This window comes from Myiozetetes cayanensis, unplaced genomic scaffold, assembly GCF_022539395.1.
Source record: "Myiozetetes cayanensis isolate MyiCay16 unplaced genomic scaffold, myiCay2020 scf260, whole genome shotgun sequence".
Lineage (NCBI taxonomy): Eukaryota > Metazoa > Chordata > Aves > Passeriformes > Tyrannidae > Myiozetetes > Myiozetetes cayanensis.
In genome coordinates, this window is record NW_026087478.1 from 11,756 (window position 1) to 29,637 (window position 17,882).

The 17,882-nt window shown below is 61.6% G+C and overlaps 1 protein-coding gene and 5 long non-coding RNA genes across 8 annotated transcripts in view; 2 read left to right on the forward strand and 4 right to left on the reverse strand.

Moving 5' to 3' along the window:
• Positions 1-597: 597 nt before the first annotated feature.
• LOC126643283 (uncharacterized) overlaps positions 598-17,882 on the reverse strand; it is a gene marked incomplete at its 5' end in the record, with an annotated part of 49,916 nt that continues 32,631 nt past the window's right edge. The window contains 8 exons of the mRNA XM_050321531.1: positions 598-609; positions 4,017-4,174; positions 4,296-4,639; positions 4,846-5,438; positions 5,617-7,118; positions 8,116-8,274; positions 8,411-8,756; positions 13,659-13,776. Coding sequence (XP_050177488.1) covers positions 598-609; positions 4,017-4,174; positions 4,296-4,639; positions 4,846-5,438; positions 5,617-7,118; positions 8,116-8,274; positions 8,411-8,756; positions 13,659-13,776 — 3,232 coding nt within the window. The remainder of the gene's footprint in view (positions 610-4,016; positions 4,175-4,295; positions 4,640-4,845; positions 5,439-5,616; positions 7,119-8,115; positions 8,275-8,410; positions 8,757-13,658; positions 13,777-17,882) is intronic.
• On the reverse strand, positions 9,086-13,648 carry LOC126643285 (uncharacterized). The gene is made up of 3 exons (XR_007629701.1): positions 13,489-13,648; positions 12,547-12,678; positions 9,086-9,379 (listed from the first exon to the last, which is right to left on the reverse strand). It is a non-coding gene; the product is annotated as an uncharacterized LOC126643285 (long non-coding RNA).
• On the forward strand, positions 9,740-10,464 carry LOC126643287 (uncharacterized). The gene is made up of 3 exons (XR_007629703.1): positions 9,740-9,915; positions 10,337-10,365; positions 10,396-10,464. It is a non-coding gene; the product is annotated as an uncharacterized LOC126643287 (long non-coding RNA).
• On the forward strand, positions 12,197-13,389 carry LOC126643286 (uncharacterized). Its single transcript, XR_007629702.1, has 3 exons — positions 12,197-12,247; positions 12,538-12,659; positions 13,322-13,389. It is a non-coding gene; the product is annotated as an uncharacterized LOC126643286 (long non-coding RNA).
• On the reverse strand, positions 15,528-17,709 carry LOC126643288 (uncharacterized). The gene is made up of 3 exons (XR_007629704.1): positions 17,670-17,709; positions 15,936-15,952; positions 15,528-15,570 (listed from the first exon to the last, which is right to left on the reverse strand). It is a non-coding gene; the product is annotated as an uncharacterized LOC126643288 (long non-coding RNA).
• On the reverse strand, positions 15,959-17,586 carry LOC126643289 (uncharacterized). 3 transcript variants are annotated; one of them, XR_007629705.1, is made up of 3 exons: positions 17,560-17,586; positions 17,211-17,250; positions 15,959-15,991 (listed from the first exon to the last, which is right to left on the reverse strand). It is a non-coding gene; the product is annotated as an uncharacterized LOC126643289 (long non-coding RNA). The 3 variants fall into 3 exon arrangements; XR_007629706.1 differs by lacking the exon at positions 15,959-15,991 and adding an exon at positions 16,376-16,408; XR_007629707.1 differs by lacking the exon at positions 15,959-15,991 and adding an exon at positions 16,920-16,952.

Genomic DNA, 17,882 nt, shown 5'->3' on the forward strand with positions numbered 1-17,882 from the left:
CACCGGGACCCCCGGGATGAGGGGTTTGGGGGGCACCGGGACCCCCAGTGTGGGGGGAATTGAGACCCCCAATTTGGGGGGTTTGGGTGGTCCCAGGACCCCCAATTTGGGGGGAGCCACGACCCCCAATTTGGGGGGTTTGGGTGGTCCCAGGACCCCCAATTTGGGGGGTTCGGGTGGTCCCAGGACCCCCAATTTGGGGGGGTCGGAGTCTCCCGGGACCCCCAATTTAACTCCCTCCCCACTCCCCCGTGCTGCGCGACCTCCACGCGGGGGCCCCTCCCTCCCCTCCCCCCACCTCCCCTCCGCGACCCCTCCCCACGGGGAGCCCCCACGCCGGCCCAGCGACCCTGCGGTGAGGTGGGGCCGTGAGACCCCCAAATCTTAACACCCTCCCCTTCGTTGTAAACCCTCCCCCCCAATTTTGGGGGACTCCCAAAGGGGAAATAAAGATCACGACCCTCCCCCACCCCCAACTTTGAGCTCTGGATGCGCCGTGGGGAATTTTGGGGGAATTTTGGGGGTCGTGGGAGGGGAGGAGACGCCTGGAGCCCCCCAAAATATTTGGGGTTGGCCCCAAATTTGGGGGTTTTGCCCTCAAAAACCACTCTGGGAAAGGGGGAGGGTGGGAAAATGTTTATTGGGGGCACAAATTTTAGGGGGAGGGGGTGGGAGGGACTCCCAAAATAAATACGGGTTTAAGGAGTGGGGAGGGAAACCCCCTAAAATAGGGAGACCCCCAAAAAAATTGGAGTGTTGAGTGAAAGGGGAGGGAATATTGGGGTGACCTTCCCAAAAATTGGGGGTCTACCCCAAAATTTGAGGTTCCCAGAGACCCAAAATTCCCCAAAATCCCCCTCCCCACAAAAATTTGGGGTTCTGGAGCCCCAAAAATCCCCCCCAAATCGTGTCCTACCCCCAAAATCGTTTCCAACCCCCTAAAATCGTGCCCTACCCCCTAAAATCGCATCCCACCCCTCCAAATCCCCCCAAACCGAGTCCAACCTCCCAAATCTCTCCCAGATCCCCCAAAATCGTGTCCTACTCCCCAAAATCGTCTCCCACTCCCCAAAATCGCGTCCCACCCTCTAAATCCCCCCAAAATCGCATCCCAGCCCCCCAAAATCAGAGTCCCACCCCACAAATCGTGTCCTACTCCCCAAAATCGTGTCCTACCCCCCAAATCTTCTCTCCCATCACCCCAAAACCCCCAAAATCGTGTCCTACTCCCCAAATGCCCCCAAAATCGCGTCCCATCCCCCAAATCTCTCCCAGACCCCCAAATCCCCCCAAGTCGTCTCCCACTCCCCCAAAATCGTGTCCTACCCCCCAAAATCGCATCCCACCCCCCCAAATCCCCCCAAATCGTGTCCCACCCTCCAAAATCGTCTCCTACTCCCCCAAATCCCCCAAAACTGAGTCCAACCCCCAAATCTCCCCAGACTCCCCAAATCGTGGTCCTACTCTCAAAAATCGTCTCCTACCCCCCAAACCCCCCCAAATCGTCTCCCACCCTCCCAAATCGTGTCCCACCCCCCCAAATTTTCTCTCCTGACCCCCAAATTTTCTCTCCTGACCCCAAATCCCCTCAAATCGTGTCCCACCCCCCAAATCTCTCCCAGACCCCCCAAATCCCCCAAAATCGCCTCCCACTCCCCCAAAATCGTGTCCTACCCCCCAAATCTCTCCCAGATCCCCCCAAATCCCCCAAAATCGCCTCCCACCCCCATAATCGCATCCCACCCCCAAATTCGTCTCCTACCCCCCAAATCCCCCCAAAATCGTGTCCTACCCCCGAAGTCGCATCCCACCACCCCAAATTCCCCCCAAATCGTGTCCCACCTCCCCAAATCTTCTCTCCCATCACCCCAAAACCCCCAAAATCGTGTCCTACCCCCAAAATCGTCTCCCACCCCCAAATCTCTCCCAGATCCCCCCAAAATCGCCTCCCACCCCCCCAAAATCGCATCCCACCCCCCAAATCCCCCAAATCGTGTCCTATCCCCCAAATCTCTCCCAGATCCCCAAATCCCCCAAAATCGCCTCCCACCCCCAAATCTCTCCCAGACCCCCCAAATCCCCCAAAATCGCCTCCCACTCCCCAAAATCGTGTCCTACCTCCCAAATCTCTCCCAGATCCCCCCAAATCCCCAAAATCGTCTCCCCACTACCCCAAAATCACGTCCCACTCCCCAAAATCGCATCCCACCCCCAAAATCGCATCCCACTCCCCAAATCGTGTCCTACCCCCTAAAATCTCTCCCAGATCCCCCCAAATCCCCCAAAATCGTCTCCTCACTACCCCAAAATCACGTCCCACTCCCCAAAATCGCATCCCACCCCCCAAATCCCCCCAAAATCGTCTCCCACTCCCCAAAATCGCGTCCCACCCCACCTAAAATCGTATCCCACCTCCCCAAATCCCCTAAAATCGTCTCCCACCGCCCCAAATCTCTCCCAGACCCCCAAATCCCCAAAATCGTCTCCTACTCCCCCAAATCCCCTCAAGATCGTCTCCTACTCCCCCAAATCTCTCCCAAATCCCCAAAATCGTCTCCCACTCCTCCAATCGTGTCCCTACCCCCAAATCCCTCCAAAACTGAGTCCCACCTCCCCAAAATCGTCTCCCACCTCCCAAAAATCGCCTCCCACCGCCCCAAAATCGCCTCCCACCCCCCAAATCCCCCAAAATCGTCTCCTACTCCCCAAAATTGTGTCCAACCCCCCCACTCCCCAGACCCCCTAAATCGTCTCCCACCTCCCCAAATCTCTCCCAGACCCCCAAATTCTCTCTCCTGACCCCCAAATCACCTCCCACCCCCTCAAATCCCCCCAAAATCGTGTCCCACCTCTCCAAATCCCTCCCAGACCCCCCAAAATCGCGTCCTACCCTCTAAAATCTGCATCCCACCCCCCCAAATCTCTCCCAGATCCCCCCAAATCGTCTCCTACCCCCCCAAGTCCCCCCAAATCGTCTCCTACCCCCTAAATCGTGTCTCTACCCCCCAAATCTCTCCCAGACCCCTCAAATCCCCCTCAAAATCGTCTCCCCACCTCCTGAAAATCGCATCCCACTCCCCAAATCCCCCAAATCGTGGTCCAACCCCCCCAAATCTCTCCCAGATCCTTCCTAAATCCCCCCTAAAACTGAGTCCAACTCCCCCAAATCGCCTCTCCTACTCCCTAAAATCGTGTCCCACCCCCAAAAATCGTGTCCTACCCCCAAAATCGTGTCCTAGCCCCCCAAATCTTCTTTCCCACTCTCAAATCCCCCCAAATCGTAACCCACCCCCTAAAATATCTGCCCTAGCTCCCCCAAAATGCATCCCACTTCTCAGCGCCCCCTAAAATCGTATCCCACTCCTCTAAATCCCCCAAATCGTATCCCACCCCCCTAAATCTCCCCAGACCCCCAAATTTTCTTCCTGACCCTCAAATCCTCTCTCAAACCCCCAAAAATCTCTACAGCGCCATCGAGGTGAGCTCCTCCCAACCCCCCTTCCTCGCTGGGTGCCTCGATTCCTCTGGGCCCTCAACCCCGCCCCCCCGCCCCCACCCGTGCAGCCCCTGCCTGAGGGTGACCAAGGCCGAGGCCAGGGCGGCTCGGGGTCCCCCGGGACCTCCCGGCAGCTGCAGGAGCAGCGTGGCTACCGCGGCCACCCTGTCCTCGGTGGGCTCCAGTCACCGGCCCTGCTGCCCGGGGGAGGGGCAATTTGGGGTCCGAGCTCCTCCGAGACCCCCAGAGCGAGGTTTGGGGGAGGGGGGTCAGAGGGTCAGCGGCCAGGTGGTGGGGGGGAGGGGGGAGGGAGGAGGGGGTGGGGGAGGGGCGGGGTGGGGGCGGGAGGGGAAAAGGGGGCGTGGGGGCCTGGGGTGGGGCTGGGGGTCCAGGGGTGATTTTGGGTGGTCAAGAGGGGGTCCTGGGGTGTTTTTGGGGTCCCTGGGGTGGGGCTGGGTGGTCCAGGAAGGTGGTTTTGGGGTCCCTGGAGTGTTTTGGGGGTCCAGGGTGGTTTGAGGGCCAAGAGGGGTTTTGGTGGTCCGGGAAGGTGCTTTTGGGGGTCCTTGGGGTGATTTTTGGGGTCCCTGGGGTGGGTCTGGTAGGGTCCCGGGGTGTTTTTGGGTGGCCAAGAGGGGGTTTTGGGTGGCCAGATGGAGATTTTGGGGGTCCAGGGGTGACTTTTGGGGGTCCCTGGGGTGGGTTTTGGGTCCAAGAGGGGATTTTGGGGTCCAGGGGTGTTTTTGGGTGACCAAGAGGGGGTCCTGGGGTCCCTGGGGTGGGTTTGGGTGTCCAGGGGTATTTTTGGGGGTCCCTGGGGTGGGTTTGGGTGGCCAAGAGGGGATTTTGGGGGTCCAGGGGTTGTTTTTGGGTGACCAAGAGGGGGTCCTGGGGGTCCCTGGGGTGGGTTTGGGTGTCCAGGGGGTATTTTTGGGGGTCCCTGGGGTGGGTTTGGGTGGCCAAGAGGGGATTTTGGGGTCCCTGGGGTGGGTTTGAGGGTCCAGGGGTGACTTTTGGGGGTCCAGGAGGGGGTCCTGGGAGTCCCTGGAGTGAATTTGGGGGTCCAGATGGACATTTTGGGGGTCAAGGTGGATATTTTGGGGGTCCAGGGGTGACTTTTGGGGGTCCAGGGGGTGAATTTGGGGGTCCTGGTGGCCATGGGGTCTCCTGAGGTCCAGGGGTTCTTGGGGCCCTCCACGGGGACATTTTGGTTCTCCAGGTGCACATTTTGGGTCTCCAAGTGCAAATTTTGGGTCTCCACCACCTCTTCCACCTCCGCCTTGCAGTTGGCCAACCGTTGACTTGGCCAACCCTGGTTGCCCAACCTGCCCTTCTGGTGGCCCAGGGAGGTCTCCTGGTGGCCCAGGGGGGTCTCCTGGTGGCCCAGGGGGTTCTTGGGACCCTCCACAAGCACATTTGGGGTCTCCACCACCTCTTCCCCCTCCGCCTTCCTGTTGGCCAACCGTTGACTTGGCCAACCCTGGTTGCCCAACCGGCCCTTCTGGTGGCCCAGGGAGATCTTTGGACCCTCCAGGTGTGGATTTGGACCCTCCATGAGCACATTTTGGGTCTCCAGGTGCAAATTTTGGGTCTCCAGGTGCACATTTTGGCTCTCTTCCCCCTCGGCCTTCCTGTTGGCCAACCGTTGACTCGGCCAACCCTGGTTGCCCAAGGGGCCCTTCTGGTGGCCCAGGGGGTTCTTGGGACCTTCCACGAGCACATTTTGGGTCTCCAAGTGCACATTTTGGGTCTCCAAGTGCACATTTTGGGTCTCCAGGTGCACATTTTGGCTCTCTTCCCCCTCCACCTTGCAGTTGGCCAACCGTTGACTTGGCCAACCCTGGTTGCCCAACTGGCCCTTCTGGTGGCCCAGGGAGTTCTTCGAGCACATTTTGGGTTCCACGAGCACATTTTGGGTCTCCAAGTGCACATTTTGGGTCTCCAAGTGCAAATTTTGAGTCTCCAACTGCTCTTCAGTCTCCAACTTCCTGTTGGCCAACCGTTGACTTGGCCAACCTTGGTTGCCCAACTGGCCCTTCTGGTGGCCCAGGGAGTTCTTCGAGCACATTTTGGGTCTCCAGGTGCAGATTTTGGGTCTCCAAGTGCACATTTTGGGTCTCCAGGTGCACATTTTGGGTCTCTTCCCCCTCCACCTTCCTGTTGGCCAACCGTTGACTTGGCCAACCCTGGTTGCCCAAGGGGCCCTTCTGGTGGCCCAGGGGGTTCTTAGGACCTTCCACAAGAACATTTTGGGTCTCCAAGTGCACATTTTGGGTCTCCAAGTGCAAATTTTGGGTCTCCAGTTGCTCTTCAGTCTCCAACTTGCGGTTGGCCAACCGTTGACTTGGCCAACCCTGGTTGCCCAACTGGCCCTTCTGGTGGCCCAGGGGGTTCTTAGGACCTTCCACGAGCACATTTTGGGTCTCCAGGTGCAGATTTTGGGTCTCCAAGTGGAGATTTTGGGTCTCCAAGCGTTGACTTTGGGGGTCCATCAGTTCTTCCACCTCCGCCTTGCGGTTGGCCAACCGTTGACTTGGCCAACCCTGGTTGCCCAACCTGCCCTTCTGGTGGCCCAGGGGGGTCTCCTGGTGGCCCAGGGGGGTCTCCTGGTGGCCCAGGGAGTTCTTTGGACCCTCCACGAGCACATTTTGGGTCTCCAGGTGCAGATTTTGGGTCTCCAAGTGCAAACTTTGGGTCTCCACCACCTCTTCCCCCTCCACCTTGCAGTTGGCCAACCGTTGGCTCGCCCAACCCCGGTAGCCCCGGGGCGCCCTCCGGTAGCCCGGGCGCGTCTCGAAGCAGACGGTGACCCTGGCGAAGGGCCGGGCCGCCATCTTGGACATCTCCTGGCGGTGCCGGCGCCGCTCGTGCCGCGCGTCCAGGCCCTGCTTGGCCTTCCAGAGGAGGACGCAGAGGGCGAGGAAGAGGAAGAAGCAGGAGAAGAAGACGGAGAAGAAGACGAAGAGGTCGATGTGGGCCTGGTCCTGGCGGAAGAAGAGGAGCCCCTGGGAGGGTTCGGGACCCCCCAGGACCAGCAGGTAGAAGCGGGTGGACTTGAGGGGGTGGCGGTTGTGGGGGTAGGTGAGGACCAGGCGGTCCCGGACCCCCCGGACCACCAGGGCGGGCACGGGGTCGGCCACGGTCAGGTAGGTGACCAGCCCGGCCCCGGCGCGCTCCTCGCGAAGCACGGGGGCTGGGGCGGGAGGGGTCTGAGGGGGGGTCCCAAGGGGTGTCGGGGTCTTTGGGGTCGCCAGTGTGGCCAGTATGGCCAGTATGACCAGTATGGCCAGTATGGCCATTGAGATGGGTGTTGGTGTCTTCAGGGTCACCAGTATGACCAGTATGACCAGTACGGTCACTGGGAGAGGTGTTGGAGTCTTCAAGGTCACCAGTATGACCAGTATGGCCAGTATGGCCATTGAGATGGGTGTTGGTGTCTTCAAGGTCACCAGTATGGCCAGTATGACCAGTATGACCAGTATGGACGCTGAGAGCGGTGTTGGCGTCTTCAGGAGCTCCAGGAACACCAGTATGGCCAGTATGGCCAGTATGGTCACTGGGAGAGGTGTTGGGGTCTTCAAGGTCACCAGTATGACCAGTATGGCCAGTTTGGCCAGTATGGTCACTGGGAGAGGTGTTGGAGTCTTCAGGGTCACCAGTATGACCAGTATGACCAGTATGGCCACTGGGATGGGTGTTGGAGTCTTCAGGAGCTCCAGGGCCACCAGTAGACCAGTATGACCAGTATGGCCACTGGGACCAGTGTTGGCGTCTTCAGGTCCCCCAGTAACACCAGTATGACCAGTGACACCAGTAGGACCAGCATCAGCACCTCCAGGTCCACCAGTAACACCAGTATGACCAGTGGGGTGACTGGGAGAGGGGTTGGGGGCTCCAGGGCCACCAGTAGGACCAGTGCCACCAGCACCAGTTCCTCCAGTCCCGAGGGTGTCACCTCCACCAAAACCAGTTCCTCCAGTCCCACCACCCCCAGAACCAGTCCCAGAGGTGCCACCACCAGTTCCTCCAGTCCCAGAACCAGTCACACCACTCTCAAAGGTCCTACCACCAGTCCCTCCAGTCCCTCCAGTCCCAAACCTGTTCCCTCCAGTCCCACCACTCCCTCCAGTCCCAGAACCAGTTCCACCAGTCCCTCCAGTCCCAGAACCAGTTCCTCCAGTCCCACCAGTCCCAAAGCTGTTCCCCCCAGTCCCACCAGTCCCTCCAGCCCCAAAACCAGTGCCCCCAGTCCCACCAGTCCTCCAGCCCCAACCAGTCCCACCCAGTTGCTCCCAGCCCCAGAACCAGTCCCACCAGTTCCTCCAGTCCCACCACCCCCAGAACCAGTTCCTCCAGTCCCAGAACCAGTTCCTCCACTCCCACTGGTCCCAGAGGTTCCTCCACCCCCAGAACCAGTTCCTCCAGTTCCTCCAGGTCCCACACACCAGTCCCTCCAGTCCCCCACCCCCAGGACCCAGTTCCCCCAGCCCCAGAACCAGTTCCTCCAGTCCCAGAACCAGTCCCAGAACCAGTTCCTCCAGTCCCACTCACCCCCAGTCCCCCCAGCCCCAAACCAGTCCCCCCAGCTCCCAAAACCAGTTCTCCAGTCCCAGTCCACCCACCAGTTCCTCCAGTCGCTACCACCACTTCCTCCAGTCCCAGAACCAGTTCCTCCAGTCCCACCAGTCCCCCCACCCCCAAAACCAGTGCCCCCATTGCCCCCAGCCCCAGAACCAGTTCCTCCAGTTCCTCCACTTCTTCCAGTCCCAAAACCAGTGCCCCCAGTGCCCCCACCCCAGAACCAGTCCTCCAGTCCCCCACCCCCAGAACCAGTCCCCAGCCCCAAAACCAGTTCCACCAGTTCCTCCAGTCGCACCACCACTTCCTCCAGTCCCACCAGTCCCCCCACCCCAAAAACCAGTGCCCCCAGCGCCCCCAGCTGCCCCAGCCCCCGCACCCTGACGAGGTGCCGCCCCGTGCGGGGCTCGACGTCGACGGCGAAGGTGTCGTAGGCGGTGGCCACGTAGAGGTCGACGGCGCCGAAGGTGACGTCCAGCGTCACCCGGATGTCCACGTTGGTGAACTTGGGCTGGACGGCGAAGGGCACGGCGCGGCCGGGGGGCAGCGGGCGCCGCTGGGGCGGGGGGAAGCACTGGGACTGGGACTGGGGGTCCAGGCAGTACTCCTGCTCCACGGCCAGCAGCCGGTAGCACTGCTGGCCACCAACAGGGTGGCCCTGGAAGGAGTCGCGGCACTTGGAGCACTGGGGGGACATCAAAAGTGGCATTGGAATGGTCAACGGGGTCAACGGGGTCATTGGGATGGTCAACGGGGTCAACGGGGTCATTGGGATGGCCATTGAGGTCATGGGGATGGTCAACAGGGTCAACAGGGTCATTGGGATGGTCAACGGGGTCAACGGGGTCATTGGGATGGTCATTGGGTCATTGGGGTCACTGGGATGGTCATTGAGGTCATTGGGGTCATTGGGATGGTCATTGAGGTCACTGGGATGGTCATTGGGGTCACTGGGATGGTCATTGAGGTCATTGGGGTCATTGGGATGGCCAACAGGGTCAACTGAGCTCATTGGGGTCATTGGGATGGTCATTGAAGTCATTGGGGTCACTGGGAGGGTCATTGAGGTCATTGTGGTCACTGGTATGGTCATTGAGGCCCCTGTGGTCACTGAGAGGGTCATTGAGGTCATTGGGGTCACTGGGATGGTCATTGAGGTCCCTGGGGTCACTGGGAGGGTCCCTGGGGGGACACAGCCCTGGACTGGGACTGGGGGTCCAGGCAGTACTCCTGCTCCACGGCCAGCAGCCGGTAGCACTGCTGGCCACCAACAGGGTGGCCCTGGAAGGAGTCGCGGCACTTGGAGCACTGGGGGGACACCAAAAGTGATGTCAGAAGGGTCAATGGGGTCATTGGGATCATTGGGGTCATTGGGATGGTCAACGGGGTCATTGGGATGGTCAACGGGGTCAACGGGGTCATTGGGATGGCCATTGAGGTCATGGGGATGGTCAACAGGGTCAACAGGGTCATTGGGATGGTCAACGGAGTCATTGAGATGGTCATTGAGGTCATTGGGTCATTGGGGTCACTGGGATGGTCATTGAGGTCATTGGGTCACTGGGATGGTCATTGGGTCACTGGGATGGTCATTGAGGTCACTGGGGTCACTGGGGTCATTGAGATGGTCATTGAGGTCATTGGGATGGTCATTGAGGTCACTGGGGTCATTGGGTCACTGGGATGGTCAATAGGCTCATTGGGATGGTCATTGAGGTCATTGGGGTCATTGGGATGGTCATTGAGGTCATTGGGGTCACTGGGGTCATTGGGATGGTCATTGAGATCATTGAGGTCATTGGGGTCATTGGGATGGTCATTGGGTCACTGGGATGGTCATTGAGGTCAACGGGGTCATTGGGATGGTCATTGGGTCACTGGGATGGTCATTGTGGTCATTGGGGTCATTGGGATGGTCATTGAGGTCATTGGGGTCACTGGGATGGTCACTGAGGTCATTGGGGTCACTGGGATGGTCATTGGGTCACTGGGGTCATTGGGATGGTCATTGGGGTCATTGGGATGGTCATTGAGGTCATTGGGGTCATTGGGATGGTCATTGAGGTCATTGGGGTCATTGGGATGGTCATTGGGGTCATTGGGATGGTCATTGGGGTCAACGGGGTCATTGGGATGGTCATTGGGGTCATTGGGGTCACTGGGATGGTCATTGAAGTCATTGGGGTCACTGGGATGGTCATTGAGGTCATTGGGGTCATTGGAATGGTCAACGGGGTCAACGGGATCATTGGGATGGTCATTGAGGTCATTGGGTCACTGGGATGGTCATTGAGGTCATTGGGGTCATTGGGATGGTCCCTGAGCTCATTGGGGTCATTGGGATGGTCATTGGGGTCATTGGGATGGTCATTGAGGTCATTGGGGTCATTGGGATGGTCATTGAGGTCACTGGGATGGTCATTGGGTCATTGGGATGGTCATTGAGGTCATTGGGGTCATTGGGATGGTCATTGGGGTCATTGGGATGGTCATTGGGTCACTGGGATGGTCATTGGGGTCATTGGGGTCATTGGGATGGTCATTGTGGTCATTGGGGTCATTGGGATGGTCATTGGGTCATTGGGATGGTCATTGGGGTCATTGGGGTCATTGGGGTCATTGGGATGGTCATCGGGGTCATTGGAGTCATTGGGATGGTCATTGAGGTCATTGGGTCATTGGGGTGGTCATTGAGGTCATTGGGGTCATTGGGATGGTCATTGAGGTCATTGGGTCATTGGGATGGTCATTGAGGTCATTGTGGTCATTGGGGTCATTGGGGTCATTGGGGTCATTGGGGTCATTGGGATGGTCATTGGGGTCATTGGGGTCATTGGGGTCATTGGGATGGTCATTGGGGTCATTGGGATGGTCATTGAGGTCATTGGGGTCATTGGGATGGTCATTGAGGTCACTGGGTCATTGGGATGGTCATTGAGGTCATTGGGGTCACTGGGGTCATTGGGATGGTCATTGGGGTCACTGGGATGATCATTGAGGTCATTGGGTCACTGGGATGGTCACTGAGGTCATTGGGTCATTGGGATGGTCATTGGGGTCATTGGGGTCATTGGGATGGTCACTGGGGTCATTGTGGTCACTGGGATGGTCATTGGGGTCATTGGGGTCATTGGGATGGTCACTGAGGTCATTGGGATGGTCATTGGGGTCATTGGGGTCATTGGGATGGTCATTGGGGTCATTGGGGTCACTGGGATGGTCATTGGGGTCATTGGGAGGGTCATTGAGGTCATTGGGTCACTGGGATGGTCATTGGGGTCATTGAGGTCACTGGGATGGTCATTGGGGTCACTATTGGTGGTGGGGAGGGGTCCCCATCGCGTCCCCAGGGGTGTCACCTCTGCCCAGGTGTCCCCAGGTGTGCCCCAAATGTCCCCAGGGGTGTTACCTGTGCCCAGGTGTGCCCAATGTCCCCAACAGTGTCTTACCTGTCCTCCCAGGTGTCTCACCTGTCCCCAGGTGTCCCCAATGTTCCCCCAGGTGTGTCACCTGTGCCCAGGTGTCCCCAGGGGTGTCCCCAATGTTCCCCCAGGTGTGTCACCTGTGTCCAGGTGTCCCCAGGTGTCCCCAATGTCCCCAGGGGTGTTACCTGTGCCCAGGTGTGCCCAATGTCCCCAACAGTGTCTTACCTGTCCTCCCAGGTGTCTCACCTGTCCCACCTGTCCCCAAGGTCCACCCAGGTGTCCCCCATGTCCCCAGGGGTGTCACCTGTCCCCAGGTGTCTCACCTGTCCCCAATGTCCCCAACAGGGTCCCACCTGTCCCCCCAGGAGTGTCACCTGTCCCCAATGGCCCCCCTAGGTGTCCCCAATGTCCCCAGGAGTGTCACCTGTGCCCAGGTGTCCCCAGGTGTCCCCAATGTCCCCAACAGTGTCTCACCTGTCCCACCTGCCCCCGATGTCCCCCCAAGTGTCCCCAGGGGTGTCACCTGTCCCCAGATGTGTTACCTCTGCCCAGGTGTGTTACCTGTGCCCAGGTGTGCCCAGGTGAGTTACCTGTGCCCAGGTGAGTTACCTGGTGGCGGTGGCAGTGCCGTCTCTCGGGGCAGGGGGCGCTCTCGGTGTTGTTCTGGCACGGACAGCCCCCAATGCCCCCAATGCCCCCCCAGGTGTGTTACCTGTGCCCAGGTGTGCCCAGGTGAGTTACCTGTGCCCAGGTGAGTTACCTGGTGGCGGTGGCAGTGCCGTCTCTCGGGGCAGGGCGCTCTTGGTGTTGTTCTGGCATGGACAGCCCTGCCCCCAATGCCCCCCCAGGTGTGCCCAATGTGCCCAGGTGTGCCCAGGTGTGTTACCTGTGCCCAGGTGAGTTACCTGGTGGCGGTGGCAGTGCCGTCTCTCGGGCAGGGCGCTCTCGGTGTTGTTCTGGCACGGACAGCCCCTCCCCCAATGCCCCCCCAGGTGTGTTACCTGTGCCCAGGTGTGCCCAGGTGTGCCCAGGTGTGCCCAGGTGAGTTACCTGGTGGCGGTGGCAGTGCCGTCTCTCGGGGCAGGGGGCGCTCTCGGTGTTGTTCTGGCACGGACAGCCCCCAATGCCCCCAATGCCCCCCCAGGTGTGTTACCTGTGCCCAGGTGTGCCCAGGTGAGTTACCTGTGCCCAGGTGAGTTACCTGGTGGCGGTGGCAGTGCCGTCTCTCGGGCAGGGCGCCTCGGTGTTGTTCTGGCACGGACAGCCCCAATGCCCCCAGGTGTGCCCAGGTGAGTACCGTGCCCAGTGTTACCTGCGGTGCAGGCCGTCTCTCGGCAGGGCCCGGTGTTGTCTGGCACGGATAGCCCCATGCCAATCCCAGGTGTTACCTGCCCAGGTGCCCAGGTGAGTTACCTGGTGGCGGTGGCAGTGCCGTCTCTCGGGGCAGGGGGCTCTCGGTGTTGTTCTGGCACGGACAGCCCCAATGCCCCAATGCCCCAATGCCCCCAGGTGTGTTACCTGTGCCCAGGTGTGCCCAGGTGTGTTACCTGTGCCCAGGTGAGTTACCTGGTGGCGGTGGCAGTGCCGTCTCTCGGGCAGGGGGCGCCTCGGTGTTGTTCTGGCACGGACAGCCCCGCCCAATGCCCCCAATGTTCCCCCCAGGTGTGCCCAGGTGTGCCCAGGTTACCTGTGCCCAGGTGAGTTACCTGGTGGCGGTGGCAGTGCCGTCTCTCGGGGCAGGGGGCGCTCTCGGTGTTGTTCTGGCACGGACAGCCCCTCCCCCAATGCCCCCCCAGGTGTGTTACCTGTGCCCAGGTGTGCCCAGGTGAGTTACCTGTGCCCAGGTGAGTTACCTGGTGGCGGTGGCAGTGCCGTCTCTCGGGGCAGGGGGCGCTCTCGGTGTTGTCCTGGCAGGGACAGCCCCTCCCCCAATGTGCCCCCAATGCCCCCCCAGGTGTGTTACCTGTGCCCAGGTGTGCCCAGGTGTGTTACCTGTGCCCAGGTGAGTTACCTGGTGGCGGTGGCAGTGCCGTCTCTCGGGGCAGGGGGCGCTCTCGGTGTTGTTCTGGCACGGACAGCCCCCAATGCCCCCAATGCCCCCCCAGGTGTGTTACCTGTGCCCAGGTGTGCCCAGGTGAGTTACCTGTGCCCAGGTGAGTTACCTGGTGGCGGTGGCAGTGCCGTCTCTCGGGGCAGGGGGCGCTCTCGGTGTTGTTCTGGCACGGACAGCCCGTCCCGTCCAGCTCGTTGCAGGTGTCGGCGTGGCCGTTGCACTGGCACCTGCGGATGGGGGGGCAGGTGACACACCTGGGGGACAGGTGACGCACCTGGGGGCAGGTGACACACCTGGGGGACAGGTGACACACCGGGGACAGGTGACACACCTGGGGGGCAGGTGGCACACCTGGGGGGCAGGTGGCACACCTGGGGACAGGTGGCACACCTGGGGACAGGTGGCACATTTGGGGGCAGGTGGCACACCTGGGGGGCAGGTGGCACACCTGGGGACAGGTGACACACCTGGGGGACAGGTGGCACACCTGGGAGCAGGTGGCACACCTGGGGGACAGGTGGCACACCTGGGGACAGGTGACACACCTGGGGGCAGGTGGCACATCTGGGGGACAGGTGGCACACCTGGGGGACAGGGGATACACCTGGGGGGAACCAGTTGGGACAGGTGGCACACCTGGGGGCAGGGGACACACCTGGGGGGCAGGTGATACACCTGGGGGGACAGGTGACACACCTGGGGGGAGTAACTGGGACAGGTGACACAGCTGGGACAGGTGACACACCTGGGGGCAGGTGACACACCTGGGACAGGTGACACACCTGGGGACAGGTGACACACCTGGGGGGAACAGTTGGGACAGGTGGCACACCTGGGGGCAGGGGACACACCTGGGGACAGGTGACACAGCTGGGGGGACAACTGGGACAGGTGACACAAATGGGGACACACCTGACCCAGGTAACACTTGAGGTGCATGTGAGACACCTGGGACAGGTGACACAGCTGGGGGGACAACAGCTGGGACAGGTGACACAAACTGGGGAAAAACCTGGGACAGGTGACACACCTGGGACAGGTAACACACCTGGGACAGGTGACACATTTGGGGGCAGGTGACACACCTATGTGGACAGGTGAGTCCCAGGTGCCAACCACACCTGTCCCAGGGGGGTCTCACCTGGTGCAGATGCCACCGTGGCCTGGCAGGTGTCACACCTGTGCCCCCCTCCCAACCCCAGCCCTGTCCCTGTCCCAGGTGAGTCCCAGGTGCCAACCACACCTGTGCAGGTGTCACACCTGTCCCCCAGCCCTGTCCCTGTCCCAGGTGAGTCCCAGGTGCCAATCACACCTGTGCAGGTGTCACACCTGTCCCCCAGCCCTGTCCCTGTCCCAGGTGAGTCCCAGGTGCCAATCACACCTGTGCAGGTGTCACACCTGTCCTCCAGCCCTGTCCCTGTCCCAGGTGAGTCCCAGGTGCCAATCACACCTGTGCAGGTGTCACACCTGTCCCCCAGCCCTGTCCCTGCCCCAGGGGGTCAATCACACCTGTGCAGGTGTCACACCTGTCCCCCAGCCCTGTCCCTGTCCCAGGTGAGTCCCAGGTGCCATTGACACCTGTGCAGGTGTCACACCTGTCCCCCAGCCCTGTCCCTGTCCCAGGGGGTCAATCACACCTGTGCAGGTGTCACACCTGTCCCCCAGCCCTGTCCCTGTCCCAGGTGAGTCCCAGGTGCCAATCACACCTGTGCAGGTGTCTCACCTGTCCCCCAGCCCTGTCCCTGCCCCAGGGGGTCAATCACACCTGTGCAGGTGTCACACCTGTCCCCCAGCCCTGTCCCTGCCCCAGGTGAGTCCCAGGTGCCATTGACACCTGTGCAGGTGTCTCACCTGTCCCCCAGCCCTGTCCCTGCCCCAGGGGGTCAATCACACCTGTGCAGGTGTCACACCTGTCCCCCAGCCCTGTCCCTGTCCCAGGTGAGTCCCAGGTGCCAATCACACCTGTGCAGGTGTCTCACCTGTCCCCCAGCCCTGTCCCTGCCCCAGGGGGTCAATCACACCTGTGCCCAGGTGTCATCACCTGTCCCCAGGTCCTGTCACCTGCCCCAGGGTGTCTCACCTGTCCCAGGGGGTCTCACCTGTCCCCCAGCTGTGTCACCTGCCCCAGGTGTCAATCACACCTGTCGCAGGTGTCACACCTGTCCCCTAGCCCTGTCCCTGCCCCCAGGGGGTCAATCACACCTGCAGGTGTCACACCTGTCCCCAGCCGTGTCCCTGTCCCAGGTGAGTCCCAGGTGCCATTGACACCTGTGCAGGTGTCTCACCTGTCCCCCAGCCCTGTCCCTGCCCCAGGGGGGTCTCACCTGTCCCAGGGGGGTCTCACCTGTCCCCCAGCCCTGTCCCTGTCCCAGGGGGTCAATCACACCTGTGCAGGTGTCACACCTGTCCCCCAGCCCTGTCCCTGCCCCAGGGGGGTCTCACCTGCCCCAGGGGGGTCTCACCTGTCCCCCAGCCCTGTCCCTGTCCCAGGTGAGTCCCAGGTGCCATTGACACCTGTGCAGGTGTCACACCTGTCCCCCAGCCCTGTCCCTGTGCCAGGTGAGTCCCAGGTGCCAACCACACCTGTCCCCCAGCCCTGTCCCTGCCCCAGGGGGGTCCCAGGTGAGTCCCAGGTGCCAACCACACCTGTCCCTGCCCCAGGTCAGTCCCAGGTGCCAACCACACCTGTGCAGGTGTCACACCTGTCCTCCAGCCCTGTCCCTGCCCCAGGGGGGTCTCACCTGTCCCAGGGGGTCATTCACACCTGTGCAGGTGTCACACCTGTCCCCTAGCCCTGTCCCTGCCCCAGGGGGGTCTCACCTGTCCCCCAGCCCTGTCCCTGCCCCAGGGGGGTCTCACCTGTCCCAGGGGGGTCACACCTGTCCCAGGGGGGTCTCACCTGTCCCCCAGGCCTGTCCCTGTCCCAGGGGGGTCTCACCTGCCCCAGGGGGGTCTCACCTGTCCAGGGGTCTCACCTGGTGCAGGTGCCGTCCAGGAGGAAGAAGCCAGGCCAGCAGGTGTCACACCTGTCCCCCAGCCCTGTCCCTACCCCAGGGGGGTCTCACCTGTCCCAGGGGGGTCTCACCTGGTGCAGGTGCCGTCCAGGAGGAAGAAGCCAGGCCAGCAGGTGTCACACCTGTCCCCCAGCCCTGTCCCTGCCCCAGGGGGTCTCACCTGTCCCAGGGGGGTCTCACCTGGTGCAGGTGCCATCCAGGAGGAAGAAGCCAGGCCAGCAGGTGTCACACCTGTCCCCCAGCCCTGTCCCTGTCCCAGGGGGGTCTCACCTGCCCCAGGGGGGTCTCACCTGTCCCAGGGGGGTCTCACCTGTCCCAGGGGGTCATTCACACCTGTGCAGGTGTCACACCTGTCCCCCAGCCCTGTCCCTGCCCCAGGGGGGTCTCACCTGTCCCCCAGGCCTGTCCCTGCCCCAGGGGGGTCTCACCTGTGCAGGGGGGTCTCACCTGGTGCAGGTGCCATCCAGGAGGAAGAAGCCAGGCCGGCAGGTGTCACACCTGTCCCCCAACCCTGTCCCTGCCCCAGGGGGGTCTCACCTGTGCCAGGGGGGTCTCACCTGGTGCAGGTGCCGTCCAGGAGGAAGAAGCCAGGCCGGCAGGTGTCACACCTGTCCCCCAGGCCTGTTCCTGCCCCAGGGGGGTCTCACCTGCCCCAGGGGGGTCTCACCTGTCCCAGGGGGGTCTCACCTGGTGCAGGTGCCATCCAGGAGGAAGAAGCCGGGCCTGCAGGTGTCACACCTGTCCCCCAGCCCTGTCCCTGCCCCAGGGGGGTCTCACCTGTGCCAGGGGGGTCTCACCTGCCCCAGGGGGGTCTCACCTGTGCCAGGGGGGTCTCACTTGGTGCAGGTGCCGTCCAGGAGGAAGAAGCCGGGCCGGCAGGTGTCACACCTGTCCCCCAGGCCTGTCCCAGTCCCAGGTGAGTCCCAGGTGCCATTGACACCTGTGCAGGTGTCACACCTGTCCCCCAGCCCTGTCCCTGCCCCAGGGGGGTCTCACCTGTCCCAGGGGGGTCTCACCTGGTGCAGGTGCCATCCAGGAGGAAGAAGCCAGGCCTGCAGGTGTCACACCTGTCCCCCAGCCCTGTCCCTGCCCCAGGGGGGTCTCACCTGTCCCAGGGGGGTCTCACCTGTCCCAGGGGGGTCTCACCTGGTGCAGGTGCCGTCCAGGAGGAAGAAGCCGGGCCGGCAGGTGTCACACCTGTCCCCCAGCCCTGTCCCTGCCCCAGGGGGGTCTCACCTGTCCCAGGGGGGTCTCACCTGTCCCAGGGGGGTCTCACCTGGTGCAGGTGCCATCCAGGAGGAAGAAGCCAGGCCGGCAGG